The 16,171-nt window shown below is 37.3% G+C and overlaps 1 protein-coding gene across 1 annotated transcript in view; it reads left to right on the top strand.

The window, feature by feature from the left end:
- Positions 1–16,171, top strand: part of LOC133634243 (fibrinogen-like protein 1) — a 28,320-nt gene that overhangs the window by 3,580 nt on the left and 8,569 nt on the right. Inside the window, exons 3-5 of the mRNA XM_062027366.1 lie at positions 1,058–1,217; positions 9,883–9,980; positions 12,790–12,878. Of these exons, the coding sequence (XP_061883350.1) occupies positions 1,058–1,217; positions 9,883–9,980; positions 12,790–12,878 (347 nt within the window). The remainder of the gene's footprint in view (positions 1–1,057; positions 1,218–9,882; positions 9,981–12,789; positions 12,879–16,171) is intronic.

Raw genomic sequence — 16,171 nt, forward strand, 5'->3', positions numbered from 1 at the left:
AAAAACAAAGTAGATGCGGGGAATAGCGGTCAAGGAAGACATTAAACTGCTGCAGCAAAATACCAACAAAACAGGAAAAGCCACCAAAATAGAAGTGCAAGACAAGAACTAAAACACTACACACAGGAAAACAGCAAAAAACTCCAAATAAGTCAGGGGGTGATGTGACAGGTGGTGACAGTACACCTACTTTGAGACAAGAGCTATAGTGATGCATGCTTTGGTTATGGTTTAAATTCATATCCAACAATTGCGAGATCGATTTTTTATCGTCAATTTCGGCTACTGAGTTGAATTTTTTTAGGTTTTCTGCTGGTGGTGTGCCTCGGGATTTTATCAATGAAAAAAATGTGAATTGCCTCAGAAAAGGTTGAAAAACACTGATATATTGTATATATTATATAAAAATATAATATAATATAATAATACAATATATCAGTATATATTATATACTGTATATATAATATGTAGATATTACATATATGTTATATTTTATATTGCTACTATGGTACTGTAGAGGTTGCCCTCTTGTGGGTTCCCCCGATCGCGACAGACCTTCTTGAGAGCCCGGGAGTCAGGGGCAATAATATTTTTATTGTGCGCACACGCGCCAGGTCAGCACTCTTTTCAGCAACTTTTCAGTCTTTCGGCTGCTCTCCCTCTTGCGCCGTGGTCTCGGGCTCATGTGTGGGTTGTCTGGCTCAAACTCCAACTCCAACTACTGCGTCTCGGTCCGGCTGCTGCTAATAAGCATGGCAGGTGATTGGATGATCAGCCCCAGCTGGGTAATCCAATCACCTGCCAGCTGTGGTCCGAGGCCGGTCCTTACATACCCCGCTCTGCGGCAGGCCCGCAGACCACGCCCCCCTCCACAGGTAAATTTTTAGTCTACTTAATGCCTGCGTTATCCTTTCCATACTTACCCTTTCCATCCTTTGAAACTGAGCTACTGTGTGGAACAATTTCCCTTGTGGATCAATAAAGTTTGTCAAAGTCTAAGTCTAAGTTTAAATTAACACTAACTAATGTGTGTGTCCGTGTGTATGTGTGTGTGTAGATTGCTCTGAGGCGTTTTCTGAAGGGAATGTGGCCAGTGGTTTGTACGTGATTCGGCCCGATGGTTCGCCCACAGCGCTCAGTGTTTACTGCGACATGAACGACGGCGGAGGATGGACAATCTTTCAGAGAAGAAGAGATGGAAAAGAGAACTTTGACAGGTAAGAGTCAACATACTGTATTTACAGTAGAGTCTAGGCCCCACTATGGGTTAGCTCTAAAATAACCTACAAGCAGAGGTGGGTAGAGTAGCCAGGAATTGTACTCAAGTAAGAGTACTGTTACTTTAGAGATTTATTACTCAAGTAAAAGTAAGGAGTAGTCACCCAAATATTTACTTGAGTGAAAGTAAAAAGTATGTTGTGAAAAAACTACTCAAGTACAGAGTAACTGATGAGTAACCTGTTCGTTTAATGATGACGGCAACAAATAATGCACAAAAACATAAAAATAGCAATGAGCAAATTCAGAGCCAGGAATATCTCTTAAGCAACTAAAACAATAATATATATTAAATAATAATACATTAACATAAAAAAAAGTAAGGCAAATTGAGCCACAATAACTTAACAGCACCATAGGCTCAGTAGGCAGAGATTACAAAGGAAAATAACAAGTTAGCCTTTACGCAAACCATAAACTCTGATAGGTGTGGGCTGCACCTGGGAACACACTGTGCACTTCTGATTGGTGTTTGTATGCATGTGTGTGTGCGACTGTGCGTGTGTGTGTGTGTGTGTGTGTGTGTGTGTCTGTCTATGAGGCTGCAGTGCGTTAATAAATGTCCCCACACGATGTACACTTGACAGTGATTCATAGCAGGGAAGCTAACATCAGCCTACGGTGACAGCCAAAATATCTACTAACGTTACTTACCGCGATGTGCTTCCTCAAATTTGACGTTGAGTTCATGTAAGCTTAAGCTTGTTGTTGTTTGCCGCTGAAACTTTATGTGCAGTTAATCATGTGACCGCCTGGCTATGTTTAATTGGTGAAACGGAGTCAAATGTCACCAGTGACTGCATTTGATTGGTGAAACGCAGGCATGCCATAGATCCTACTTTGAAGGTCCGTCTGACAAACCAAAACAAACAAAGCGTGGGTTAACAGATCGATAAAAATCAGTAGCGAGTAGCGAGCTGAATGTAGATAAATGGAGCGGAGTAAAAGTAGCGTTTCTTCTCTATAAATATACTCAAGTAAAAGTATGTTGCATTAAAAATACTCTTAGAAGTACAATTTATCCCAAAAGTTACTCAAGTAGATGTAACGGAGTAAATGTAGCGCGTTACTACCCACCTCTGACTACAAGCTTGATGTTGACTTCTCTCAATCTACAATAAACATTTATGTTGAAGATATTAGATTAGAGTCAGCGACATTAACCCTCTCATCTGTCAATGTCTATATTTTTCACAGTTTTTAAAAATGTGTAAAAAATATTGGCTGGTGTTCATGCTATCATTCATCAGGAGCACATGCACACGTACACAAAAACAGCCATTAAAAAAAACAACCAAACATCTCCATTAAGGTTTTATTTACATGCTGTATGTAATGTAGTAACAGGCACATAAATAATAACATTTCATATTTAGGTATTTTGATTGTTTTAAGCATTAATTTAAAAAATGCATCACAATGTTCGCTTTTTTATTGGTCCTGTAGTTGTAGGAAATGTCTCAAAACCTCATCATACCCGAAAATGGTAGAAAATGCATATATTTTAGTACACATTTTTTTGGCTGAAATGTCTTAAATTAAAAATGTAAAAAAATTACAATAAAAAATATGGTCTTGCTTCAACAGCACAATAATGATCCTGTAGTTGTAGGAGATGCCTCAAAATCTCATCAGGAGTCCTGGCAAAACCCGAAAATAGCAGAAAATGTATATTTTTCTAAAACTTTTTTTGCTAAAATGTTATAAGGGGGGACCCTTACCCCAAAATTGTAAAAACAGTCTTGCTTCAACAGCACAATACTGGTTCTGTAGTTGTAAGAGACTCAAAACCTCATCAGGAGTCCCGAAAGAACCCGAAAATGGCAGAAAATGCTTTTTTTTTTTTTTTTTTTTAATTTTTCTTGTTAAAATGTCTTAAAGGGTGAGTCCTGGCAAAACCTGAAAATGGCAGAAAATGTGTATTTTTCGAAAACTTTTTTTGGTAAAATGTATAAGGCGTATAAATGTATAACCCTTACCCAAAAATTAAAAAAAAACTGTCTTGCTTTAACAGCACATTACTGGTCCTGTAGTTGTAAGAGACGTCTCAAAACCTCATCAGGAGTCCCGAAAGAACCCGAAAATGGCAGAAAATGCTTTTTTTTTTTTGTAAAACTTTTTTTCTTGCTAAAATGTCTTAAAGGGTGACCCTTACCCAAAAATTTTAAAAAACGGTCTTGCTTCAACAGCACAATACTGGTCCTGTAGTTGTAAGAGACGTCTGAAAATGTCATCCGGAGTCCCGACAAAACCCGAAAATGGCAGAAAATGCATATTTTTGAGAAAAAAAAAATTCTGCTAAAATTTCGTAGGAGAAAATTTATATTTTAAAAAAAACGTTTTTCCACTAAAATGTCACACAAAATTTTTTAAAAACTGTGGTGCCTCAACAGCACAATACTGGTCCTGTAGTTGTAAGAGACGTCTCAAAACCTCATCAGGAGTCCCCACAAAACCCGAAAATGGCAGAAAATTATATTGTTTTGAAAAGTTTTTTTTCGCTAAAATGTCATATGATCCTTACACAAAAAAATTAAAAACTGTCTTGCTTCAACAGCACAATACTGGTCCTGTAGTTGTAAGAGACGTCTCAAAACCTCATCCAGAGTCCCGACAAAACCCGAAAATGGCAGAAAATTATATTGTTTTGAAAACTTTTTTTTCGCTAAAATGTCATATGATCCTTACACAAAAAAATTAAAAACTGTCTTGCTTCAACAGCACAATACTGGTCCTGTAGTTGTAGGAGATGTCTCAAAACCTCACCAGGAGTCCTGACAAAACCCGTAAATGGCAGAAAATTAGTATTGTTTTAGAACTTTTTTTCGCTAAAATGTCATAAAGGGGGACCTTTACACAAAAAATGTTTAAAACTATTTTTATTCAACAGCAAAATACTGGTCTTTTCAACTTCATCACTGATTTTGACTCACTGCAGACTTCATGAGAGCCAGCAAACATAATAAAACATCACTTACTGTACAATGTCTGCTGTCATTAGGATGCCGACTGCTAGAATCTGGTTATATTCCCATTTAGATAAAGAATGACTCATAATCCTCACAAAGAAAGGGGTGGTACGAAAAGCGCCTTTTCACATCGTTCTCACCATTCCCGGATCTAAATTGGCTGTCAAAGTGTACCAACTTGTCAAAAAACGTCCTCGCCCTTCTACTATCCAGGTGAGAGGCACGAGCAATGATCTACAATAAAGTTTGACGAGCAAGGAAACAAGGAAGCAGCCGATCAGTCGATTGTTGGCACACAAGCTCGTTAAAATAATAGTAATAAATAGTTTGTCTGCATTAGCGCTTATAATAACAATATCACTAACACTTGGTTAATAGTCAAGTCACAAAATGTAAATTGTTGACATATTGTATGACCAATGGTTTTTATTGGGTTTTATGGGCGAAAAAGGGGAGAGCGAAAACTTGAGGGTTCCAGGTTCGATCCCTGCTTCCGCCATCCTAGTCCTTGGGCAAGACACTTCACCATTGCTCCTGATTGGTCGTGGTTAGGGCCCTGCATGGCAGCTCCCGCCATCAGTGTGTGAATGTGTGTGTGAATGGATGAATGTGGAAATAGTGTCAAAGCGCTTTGAGTATAACAAATATAACCCGTTTACCATTTGCCTCTAATTGGCCCTGCTGTAAGCGGACTGTTATTTACGTTAATTTATGAGTGAGAATGCATTGAAAAAAAATACATCCATTATAATTATTGTGAACAATAGGCAAAATTCCAAAAATAGTGCAGTTCCCCTTTAATTATAAGTTCCTTTAATGGTGTTTTTAATGCACAATTAATGTGACTGCATCCTGTTTCCTTTTTGACCCTCGGGCCATTCCGTAGCGTGGGAAAATGTAATGGTGTTCAGTTTGCAGAAAGGTGCAGCATCACGCTCATGTTTAGATTACAGTTGAGTGCAACGATAACATGAAATGTAGATTGTTACAATAACTGCTTCGGTAAAATGGAATAAAAGCTCAGCAGAAATTTAAAAAAAAATAAAAGCAGGATGCCTTTAATATTGTTTATTCTTGACATGAGTCACGGATAATAACTACAAAATATAAATATAAAAATGTCAAGAAACCTCTTCTACAAACCCCAAAACCAGTGAAGTTGGCACGTTGTGTAAGTCGTAAACAAAAACAGAATACAATGATTTGCAAATCCTTTTCAACTTATATTCAATTGAATAGACTGCAAAGACAAGATATTTCATGTTCCAACTGAGAAACTTTTTTTTTTGTGCAAATAATCATTAACTTAGAATTTAATGGCAGCAACACTTAGATATATAGATAGATAGATAGATAGATAGATAGATAGATAGATAGATAGATAGATAGATAGATAGATAGATAGATAGATAGATAGATAGATAGATAGATAGATAGATAGATAGATAGATAGATAGATAGATAGATAGATAGATAGATAGATAGATAGATAGATAGATAGATAGTACTTTATTGATTCCTTTTGAGATCGAATTTAAAAAGTACAAAGTAAATAATAATAATAATAAATAATAAACATTGCAAAACAGTTGGCACAGGGGCATTTTTACCACTGTGTCACACGGCCTTTCCTTTTAAAAACACCCAGTAAACGTTTGGGAACTGAGGAGACACATTTTTGAAGCTTCTCAGGTGGAATTCTTTCCCATTCTTGCTTGATGTACAGCTTAAGTTGTTCAACAGTCCGGGGGTCTCCGTTGTGGTATTTTAGGCTTCATAATGCGCCACACATTTTCAATGGGAGACAGGTCTGGACTACAGGCAGGCCAGTCTAGTACCCGCACTCTTTTACTACGAAGCCACGTTGATGTAACACGTGGCTTGGCATTGTCTTGCTGAAATAAGCAGGGGCGTCCATAGTAACGTTGCTTGGATGGCAACATATGTTGCTCCAAAACCTGTATGTACCTTTCAGCATTAATGGCGCCTTCACAGATGTGTAAGTTACCCATGTCTTGGGCACTAATACACCCCCATACCATCACAGATGCTGGCTTTTGAACTTTGCGCCTAAAACAATCCGGATGGTTCTTTTCCTCTTTGGTCCGGAGGACACGACGTCCACAGTTTCCAAAAACAATTTGAAATGTGGACTCACCAGACCACAGAACGCTTTTACACTTTGCATCAGTCCATCTTAGATGAGCTCGGGCCCAGCGAAGCCAGCGGCGTTTCTGGGTGTTGTTGATAAATAGCTTTCGCTTTGCATAGTAGAGTTTTAAATTGCACTTACAGATGTAGAGACAAACTGTAGTTACTGACAGTGGTTTTCTGAAGTGTTCCTGAGCCCATGTGGCGATATCCTTTACACACTGATGTCGCTTTTTGATGCAGTACCGCCTGAGGGATCCAAGGTCCGTAATATCGTTGCTTACGTGCAGTGATTTCTCCAGATTCTCTGAACCTTTTGATGATATTACGGACCGTAGATGGTGAAATCCCTAAATTCCTTGCAATAGCTGGTTGAGAAATGTTGTTCTTAACCTGTTTGATAATTTGCTCACGTATTTGTTGACAAAGTGGTGACCCTCGCCCCATCCTTGTTTGTGAATGACTGAGCATTTCATGGAAGCTGCTTTTATACCCAATCATGGCACCCACCTGTTCCCAATTAGCCTGTTCGCCTGTGGGATGTTCCAAATAAGTGTTTGATGAGCATTCCTCAACTTTCTCAGTCTTTTTTGCCACTTGTGCCAGCTTTTATGAAACATGTGGCAGGCATCAAATTCCAAATGAGCTAATATTAGCAAAAAATAACAAAGTTTTCCAGTTCGAACGTTAAATATCTTGTCTTTGCAGTCTATTCAATTGAATATAAGTTGAACCTGATTTACAAATCATTGAATTTTGTTTTTATTTACGATTTACACAACGTGCCAACTTCACTGGTTTTGGGGTTTGTAAAATCAATTACATTATAATACAGCTACTCTTCAAATCTGGTCTAACGAGCATAACAAAATGCAAACTTGTCTTACAATACAATCATGCTTTGTCAATGATGTTTTGTCATGTAATCTGTTATATTTCTACATAAATAAATGTTTTGGGGCAGATTGAAATAAAGTGTATATACTTTTATAACCTGTTGTTATTGATAGTCCGCAATTACAGAATGTTTATCAGGCCAAATATTACATTTTATTAATAAATACAGAAAGTTAAAACATTGCAGAGGTATGAATACCATTAACTTGTACAACACGTATTATTACAATGAATTGTAACACCCGAATAAGTTGAAAAATGTATTCGGGTGTTACCATTTAGTGGTCAATTGTACGGAATATGTACCGTACTGTGCAATCTACTAATAAAAGTTTCAATCAATCAATCAATCAATACAGAGTTTATTCAAGTCGAAATATCACAGATTACATTACCAAACATTTTTGACAATCAATGATTATAGCAATCCACATTTTTTGTTATTAATGCGTGAAACTGGTACCCTAAAAAAAAAAAATGGCGTAGCTCCTCCTTTGAATGAAGGTGCTCCGACAGCAGGAATACATACTGTTTAAAAAGCATAATGCTTCAAAAACAGTCACGGCAATAAAAATAATGATAATTATCTGAGAGTAAACTTATTAACATCTGTGATATTTGCGATTAATTTTGAGTTAGCTATGAACAAACGTTGATTAATCGCGATTAAATATTTTAACCGTTTGACAGCCCTACTTAAAACCCATTGTATATTTAGCGTCCTTCCGGCGGCATCTGCTCAAAGGTAACAAACAGTCTCTTTAAGCCATTGAATCTGCCTCACACCCTTCTTAAAGCGTTGTAAAATGTATAGGCACTCACCCATATGAATGATGACATTGATGACAAAGACGAGTTTGGCACACCTTAAAACTGCAAACTAAGACTTGCAAGTGACTGACTTGGGTTCATAAAACTGTGCGTGGGGTTCTGACTCATTGGCTGTATGATAAGGAGCCTGCTTATTCAGAATTGCACTAAGTAAATAAAAGTGAGTCACCAGTGGGGTTTCCTTTCATCATTGATAAACCTTTATGTGCTTTTATTATATGAAGGTACGACTTCACTTCACCACTTTTAATGTTTGTGTCACCTTTATGCCAGTAAAGTGAGTATTTGGCCCACTTACTGGTTTTATTGACACTGCTCTGTTACTGTTCAATAATGGCTACATCTGCTGGATTAAAAAAGGCAATGCATTTTAACTGGAAATAAAAATGAACAGAGAGGGACAAGCGGTAGAAAATGGATGGATGGAGTTTGCAAATATACTGTATCCATATATATGTTATATACATATTGTATGTATGTATGTATATATATATATATATATATATATATATATATATATATATATATATATATATATATATATATATATATATATATATATATATATATATATATATATATATATATATATATGTGTGTGTGTGTGTGGGAAAAAATCACAAAACTATTTCATCTCTACAGGCCTGTTTCATGAGGGTTTCCTCAATCATCAGGAGATTTTATATATATATATATATATATATATATATATATATATATATATATAAACAACACCAGTAAAGATGGCACGCTGTGTAAATGGTAAATAAAAACAGAATACAATGATTTGCAAATCCTTTTCAACTTATATTCAATTGAATAGACTGCAAAGACAATATATTTAATGTTCCATTTGAGAAAAGTTTTTTTTTTTTTTTACAAATAATCATTAACTTAAAATTTAATGGAAGCAACACATTGCAAAAAAGTTGGCACGGGGACATTTTTACCACTGTGTTACATGGCCTTTCCTTTTAACAACACTCAGTAAACGTTTGGGAACTGAGGAGACCAATTTTTGAAGTTTTTCAGGTGGAATTCTTTCCCATTCTTGCTTGATGTACAGCTTAAGTTGTTCAACAGTCCGGGGGTCTCCCTTGTGGTATTTTAGGCTTCATAATGCGCCACACATTTTCAATGGGAGACAGGTCTGGACTACAGGCAGGCCAGTCTAGTACCCGCACTCTTTTACTATGAAGCCCCGCTGTTGTAACACATGGCTTGGCATTGTCTTGCTGAAATAAGCAGGGGCGTCCATGATAATGTTGCTTGGATGGCAACATATGTTGCTCCAAAACCTGTATGTACCTTTCAGCATTAATGGCGCCTTCACAGATGTGTAAGTTACCCATGTCTTTTTTGCCCCGCCCACACTCTTTTACTATGAAGGCATTGTCTTGCTGAAATAAGCAGGGGCGTCCATGAAAAAGACGTTGCTTGGATGGCAACATATGTGCTCCGAAACGACGAAGAAGCAAAAAAAAGCCCCATAAAAAAGCAAATTTTTGGAAAGGAAGCACAAATGGGTGGGTTTTATCCCATGAACAAATATAATTGATTAAAAAATAAAATTGCTCAATATTAGTTTGTGACCAATTTATGTACCTCTCACCCAAAGTCCGCTGGGATAGGCTCCAGAGTACCCTAGACCCGAATGAGGATAAGCGGTATAGAAAATGGAAGAAAATATGGTAATTTTGGTCAGAAAACTGTATAGCGTAAATCCACACTGTAACATGTGAGCTCATGTTTGCAGAGCATGGGTGGAGTACAAGCATGGATTTGGCGACCTCCACTCTCCAGACGGAGAATTCTGGCTGGGCAACGACGCGCTGCACTATCTCTCCTCTCAAGGTATATATCATATGTAAATATTACATACAGTCGTGGTCAAAAGTGTACATACACTTGTAAAGAACATAATGTCATGGCTGTCTTGAGTTTACAATCATTTCTACAATTTTTTTGTGATAGAGTGATTGGAGCACATACTTGTTGGTCACAAAAAACATTCATGAAGATTGCTTCTTTTATGAATTTATTATGGGTCTACTGAAAATGTGAGCAAATCAAAAGTATACATACAGCAATGTTAATATTTGCTTACATGTCCCTTGGCAAGTTTCACTGCAATAAGGCACTTTTGGTAGCCATCCACAAGCTTCTGCTTGAATTTTTGACCACTCCTCTTGACAAAATTGGTGCAGTTCACCTAAATGTGTTGGTTTTCTGACGTGGACTTGTTTCTTCAGCATTGTCCACACATTTAAGTCAGGACTTTTGGGAAGGCCATTCTAAAATCTTAATCCTAGCCCGATTTAGCCATTCCTTTACCACTTTTGACGTGTGTTTGGGGTCATTGTCCTGTTGGAACACCCAACTGTGCCCAAGACCCAACCTCCGGGCTGAGGATTTTTGGTTGTCCTGAAGAATTTGGAGGTAATCCTCCTTTTTCATTGTCCCATTTACTCCCTGTAAAGCACCAGTTGCATTGGCAGCAAAACAGACCCAGAGCATAACACTACCACCACCATGCTTGACGGTAGGTTTGGTGTTCCTGGGATTAAAGGCCTACTGAAATGATTTTTTTTTATTTAAACGGGGATAGCAGATCTATTTTATGTGTCATACTTGATCATTTCGCGATTTTGCCATATTTTTGCTGAAAGGATTTAGTATAGAACAACGACGATAAAGATCGCAACTTTTGGTATCTGATAAAAAAAAGGCTTGCCCCTACCGGAAGTAGCGTGACGTAGTCAATTGAACATATACACAAAGTTCCCTATTGTTTACAATGATGGCCGCCAGAAGTGAGAGAGATTCGGACCGAGAAAGCGACGATTTCCCCATTAATTTGAGCGAGGATGAAAGATTTGTGGATGAGGAAAGTGCAAGCGAAGGACTAGTGGGGAGTGGAAGCGATTCAGATAGGGAAGATGCTGTGAGAGCCGGGGGTGACCTGATATTCAGCTGGGAATGACTACAACAGTAAATAAACACAAGACATATATATACTCTATTAGCCACAACACAACCAGCCTTATATTTAATATGCCACAAATTAATCCCACATAACAAACACCTAGGTGTTTGTTATGCTAGCTCCTAGCTACTAGCTACTAGCTCGAGCTAGTTATAGCTCGAGCGGGTAATATGGACGGGATCCCGTATATATAACCCGCCAATACAATTCAAACACCTGCACAACACACACACTCACTCAGCCCAAAGGACCGTTCACCTAACCCAAGGTTCATAAAGCTTATATATTTAACCAAAGTTACGTACATGACACGCACGTATGGGCAAGCGATCGAATGTTTGGAAGCGCGCGGGTGGGACCTGATATTCAGCTGGGAATGACTACAACAGTAAATAAACACAAGACATATATATACTCTATTAGCCACAACACAACCAGGCTTATATTTAATATGCCACAAATTAATCCCGCATAACAAACACCTAGGTGTTTGTTATGCTAGCTCCTAGCTCCTAGCTCGAGCTAGTTATAGCAAGCGATCAAATGTTTGGAAGCACAGCTACGTACTCACGGTATCGCGTCTGTGTATCCAAATCAAATTCCTCCTGGTAAGAGTCTGTGTTGTCCGAGTTCTTCGATCTTGACTGCATCTTTCGGGAATGTAAACAAACACCGGCTGTGTTGTGTTGCTGACTTCCCTCGCAAAATACTCCGCTTCGCACCGACAACTTTCTTCTTTGCTTGCTCAGCTTCTTTCTCCATAATGCAATGAACAAATTGCAACAGATTCACCAACACAGATGTCCAGAATACTGTGGAATAATGAGATGAAAACAGAGCTATTTCGTATTGGCTTCAATGGGGAAGCCATACCTCTGTTAAACTGGCTACGTCACGCGCATACGTCATCATACCGAGACGTTTTCAAGCGGAAGTGTGGCGGGAAATTTAAAATTGCACTTTATAAGTTAACCCGGCCGTATTGGCATGTGTTGCAATGATAAGATTTCATCATTGATATATAAACTATCAGACTGCGTGGTCGGTAGTAGTGGCTTTCAGTAGGCCTTTAAAGGCCTGTGTATTGTGGTATTACGGTATTGTGGCCAAACAGCTCAATTTTGGTTTCATCTGACATCACATGGACAAAGATAAGACCTTCTGGAGGAAAGTTCTGTGGTAAGATGAAACAAAAATTGAGCTGTTTGGCCACAATACCCAGCAATATGTTTGGTCAAAAGTGGTAAAGGAATGGCTAAATCAGGCTAGAATGAAGGTTTTAGAATGGCCTTCCCAGAGTCCTGACTTAAACGTGTGGACAATGCTGAAGAAACAAGTCCATGTCAGAAAACCAACACACAGATTTGCTCACATTTTCAGTAGACTTATAATAAATTCATAAAAGAAGCAAACTTCATGAATGTTTTTTCGTGACCAACAAGTATGTGCTCCAATCACTCTATCACAAAAAAATGGTAGAAATGATTGTAAACTCAAGACAGCCATGACATTATGTTCTTCACAAGTGTATGTCAACTTTTGACCACGACTGTATGTTATATTTTAAATTGCTACTATGGTACATTTTTAGTTGACTTTAAACCTTTTGGATCAATAAAGTGTGTCTAAGTCTAAGTATGAACGTCACAGACTAACGCCGACTGAAACCTCTCCTAGGAAAGTATGACCTGCGCATCAACATGGAGGACTTTGATGGTAAAAGCCGCTTTGCAGAGTACAAGAACTTCAAAGTGGACAGTGAGAAGGTACAGTAGTTCCCATCCTCCGTTCCTAAGTACTTTATCTTTAACCCTGACCTCCTCTCTTTTCTCATAACATGTTGGCTCTTATTTAGACTAAGTTCCGATCTTTCTACTCACCATGTGAGCTTAGTAGCACTGCCAATTCTGCAACAACAGGTCATCATTGTTATGGTTTATTGCACCACAGACAGAAAAATAACCTAAAATCAAAGCAATGCATTAATTCCTATTTATAAAGCATTTTTGCTAAAATGTCGTAAGGAGGGGGGGCCCTAACCCGTACACTTCAACAGCACAATACTGGTCTTGTAGTTGTAGGAGATGTCTCAAAACCTCATCAGGAGTCCCCCCAAAAAATCCCAAAATTGCAGAAAATTTATATTTTTCGAAACCTTTTTTTCGCAGAAATTTCGTAAGAGAAAATGTATATTTAAAAAATTATGTTTTTGCTAAAATGTCATAAGGGTGGACCCTTACCCAAACATTTTAAAAACGGTCTTGGTTCAACAGCACAATACTGGTCCTGTAGTTGTAGGAGATGTCTCAAAACCTTATCAGGAGTCCCCACAAAATAAAAAATTGCAGAAAATGAATATTTTTCGAAAACTTTTTTTCGCAAAAATTTCGTAAGAGAACATTTATATTTAAAAAAATAATGTTTTTGCTAAAATGTCATAAGGGAGGACCCTTACCCAAAAATAAAAATAAACTGTCTTGCTTCAACAGCACAATACTGGTCCTGTAGTTGTAGGAGATGTCTCAAAACCTCATCAGGAGTCCTGACAAAACCCGAAAATGGCAGAAAATTTATATTTTTCGAAAACTTATTTTTTTTGTACTTTTTTTTGCTAAAATGTCATAAGGGGGGACCCTTACCCAAACATTTTAAAAACAGTCTTGCTTCAACAGCACAATACTGGTCCTGTAGTTGTAGGAGATGTCTCAAAACCTCATCAGGAGGCCCCACAAAATCCAAAAATTGCAGAAAATGTATATTTTCCAAAACTTTTTTCCACCAAAATGTTGTAAAGGGGGGGGACCCTTACCCAAAAAATGTAAAAACTGTCTTGCTTCAACAGCACAATACTGGTCCTGTAAATATAGGAGATGTCTCAAAACCTCATCAGGAGTCTTGGCAAAATCAAAAAATTGCAGAAAATTTATATTTTACGAAAACATTTTTTCGCTAAAATTTCGTACGAGAAAATCTATATTCTTTTTTTTAACTTTTTTCCGCCAAAATGTCGTAAGGGGGGACCCTTACCCAACACTTTAAAAAACTGTCTTGCTTCAGCAGCACAATACTGGTCCTGTAGTTGTAATAGTCGTCTCAAAACCTCATCAGGAGTCCCGACAAAATCCATAAATGACAGAAACATTAATATTTTTTGAAAACTTTTTTTCGCGGATATGTCATGAGAGGGACCCTTACCCAAAAATGTACATAACTGTCTTGGTTCAACAGCACAATACTGGTCCTGTAGTTGTAAGAGACTTCTCAAAACCTCATCAGGAGTCCTGACAAAACCTGTAAATGAAAGAAAATGTATATTTTTTGAAAAATGTTCTTGCTTCAACAGCACAATACTGGTTGTGTAATTTTAAGAGACTTCTCAAAACCTCTTTAGAGTCCCGACAAAATCCGTAAATGGCAGAAAATTTATATTTTTTGAAAACTTTTTTTCGCTAAAATTTTGTAAGAGAAAATGTAGATTTTTTAAAAAGTTTTTTTCGCCAAAATGTCATAAGGGGGGATCCTTACCAAAAAATTTTAAAAACTGTCTTGGTTCAACAGCACAATACTGGTCCTGTAGTTGTAGGAGATGTCTCAAAACCTCATCAGGAGTCCCCACAAAATCCAAAAATTGCAGAAAATGTATATTCTTCGAAAACTTTTTGTTTTGTTTTTTTTAAGCTTTTTTTCGCTAAAATGTCGTAAGGTGGGACCCTTACCCAACAATTTAAAAAATGGTCTTGCTTCAACAGCACAATACTGGTCCTGTAGTTGTAATAGTCGTCTCAAAACCTCATCAGGAGTCCTGACAAAATCCGTAAATGGCAGAAAATTTATATATTTTGAAAACTTTTTTCGCTAAAATGTCGTAAGGGGGGACCCTTACCCAACAATTTAAAAAATGATCTTGATTCAACAGCACAATACTGGTCCTGTAGTTGTAGGAGATGTTTCAAAACCTCATCAGGAGTCCCCACAAAATCTAAAAATTGCAGAAAATGTATATTCTTCAATAACTTTTTTTTGCTAAAATTTCGTAAGAGAAAATTAATCTTTTTAAAAACTTTTTTCCGCCAAAGTGTCATAAAGGGGTACCCTTACACAAAAATTTTAAAAACGGTCTTGCTTCAACAGCACAATACTGATTCTGTAGATGTGGGAGATTTCTCAAAACCTCATCAGGAGTCCCCACAAAATCCAAAAATTGCAGAAAATGTATATTCTTCGAAAACTTTTTTTTGGTTTTTTTTAAGCTTTTTTTCGCTAAAATGTCGTAAGGTGGAACCCTTACCCAACAATTTAAAAAATAGTCTTGCTTCAACAGCACAATACTGGTCCTGTAGTTGTAATAGTCGTCTCAAAACCTCATCAGGAGTCCCGACAAAACCCAAAAATGGCAGAAATATGTTTTATTTTAAGCTTTTTTTTGCTAAAATTATTTTTTTTTTTTTACTTTTTTTCGCAAAAATGTCATAAGGGGGGACCCTTACCCAAAAATTTTAAAAACGGTCTTGCTTCAACAGCACAATACTGGTCCTGTAGTTGTAGGAGATGTCTCAAAACCTCATCAGGAGTCCCCACAAAACCCGAAAACGGCAGAAAATGCTTTTTTATTTTTTTTATTTTTTTTTAACTTTTTTTTGCTAAAATGTCATAAGAGGGGACCCTTACACAAAAATAAATATAAAAAACGGTCTTGTTTCAGCAGCACAATACTGGTCCTGTAGATGTAGGAGATGTCTCAAAACCTCATCAGGAGTCTTGGCAAAATCCAAAAATTGCAGAAAATTTATATTTTACGAAAACATTTTTTCGCTAAAATTTCGTACGAGAAAATCTATATTCTTTTTTTAACTTTTTTCCGCCAAAATGTCGTAAGGGGGGACCCTTACCCAACACTTTAAAAAACTGTCTTGCTTCAACAGCACAATACTGATCCTGTAGTTGTAATAGTCGTCTCAAAACCTCATCAGGAGTCCCGACAAAATCCATAAATGACAGAAACATTAATATTTTTTGAAAACTTTTTTTCGCGGATATGTCATAAGAGGGACCCTTACCC

The sequence above is a fragment of the Entelurus aequoreus genome, linkage group LG18 (genome assembly GCF_033978785.1).
Source record: "Entelurus aequoreus isolate RoL-2023_Sb linkage group LG18, RoL_Eaeq_v1.1, whole genome shotgun sequence".
Taxonomy (NCBI): domain Eukaryota; kingdom Metazoa; phylum Chordata; class Actinopteri; order Syngnathiformes; family Syngnathidae; genus Entelurus; species Entelurus aequoreus.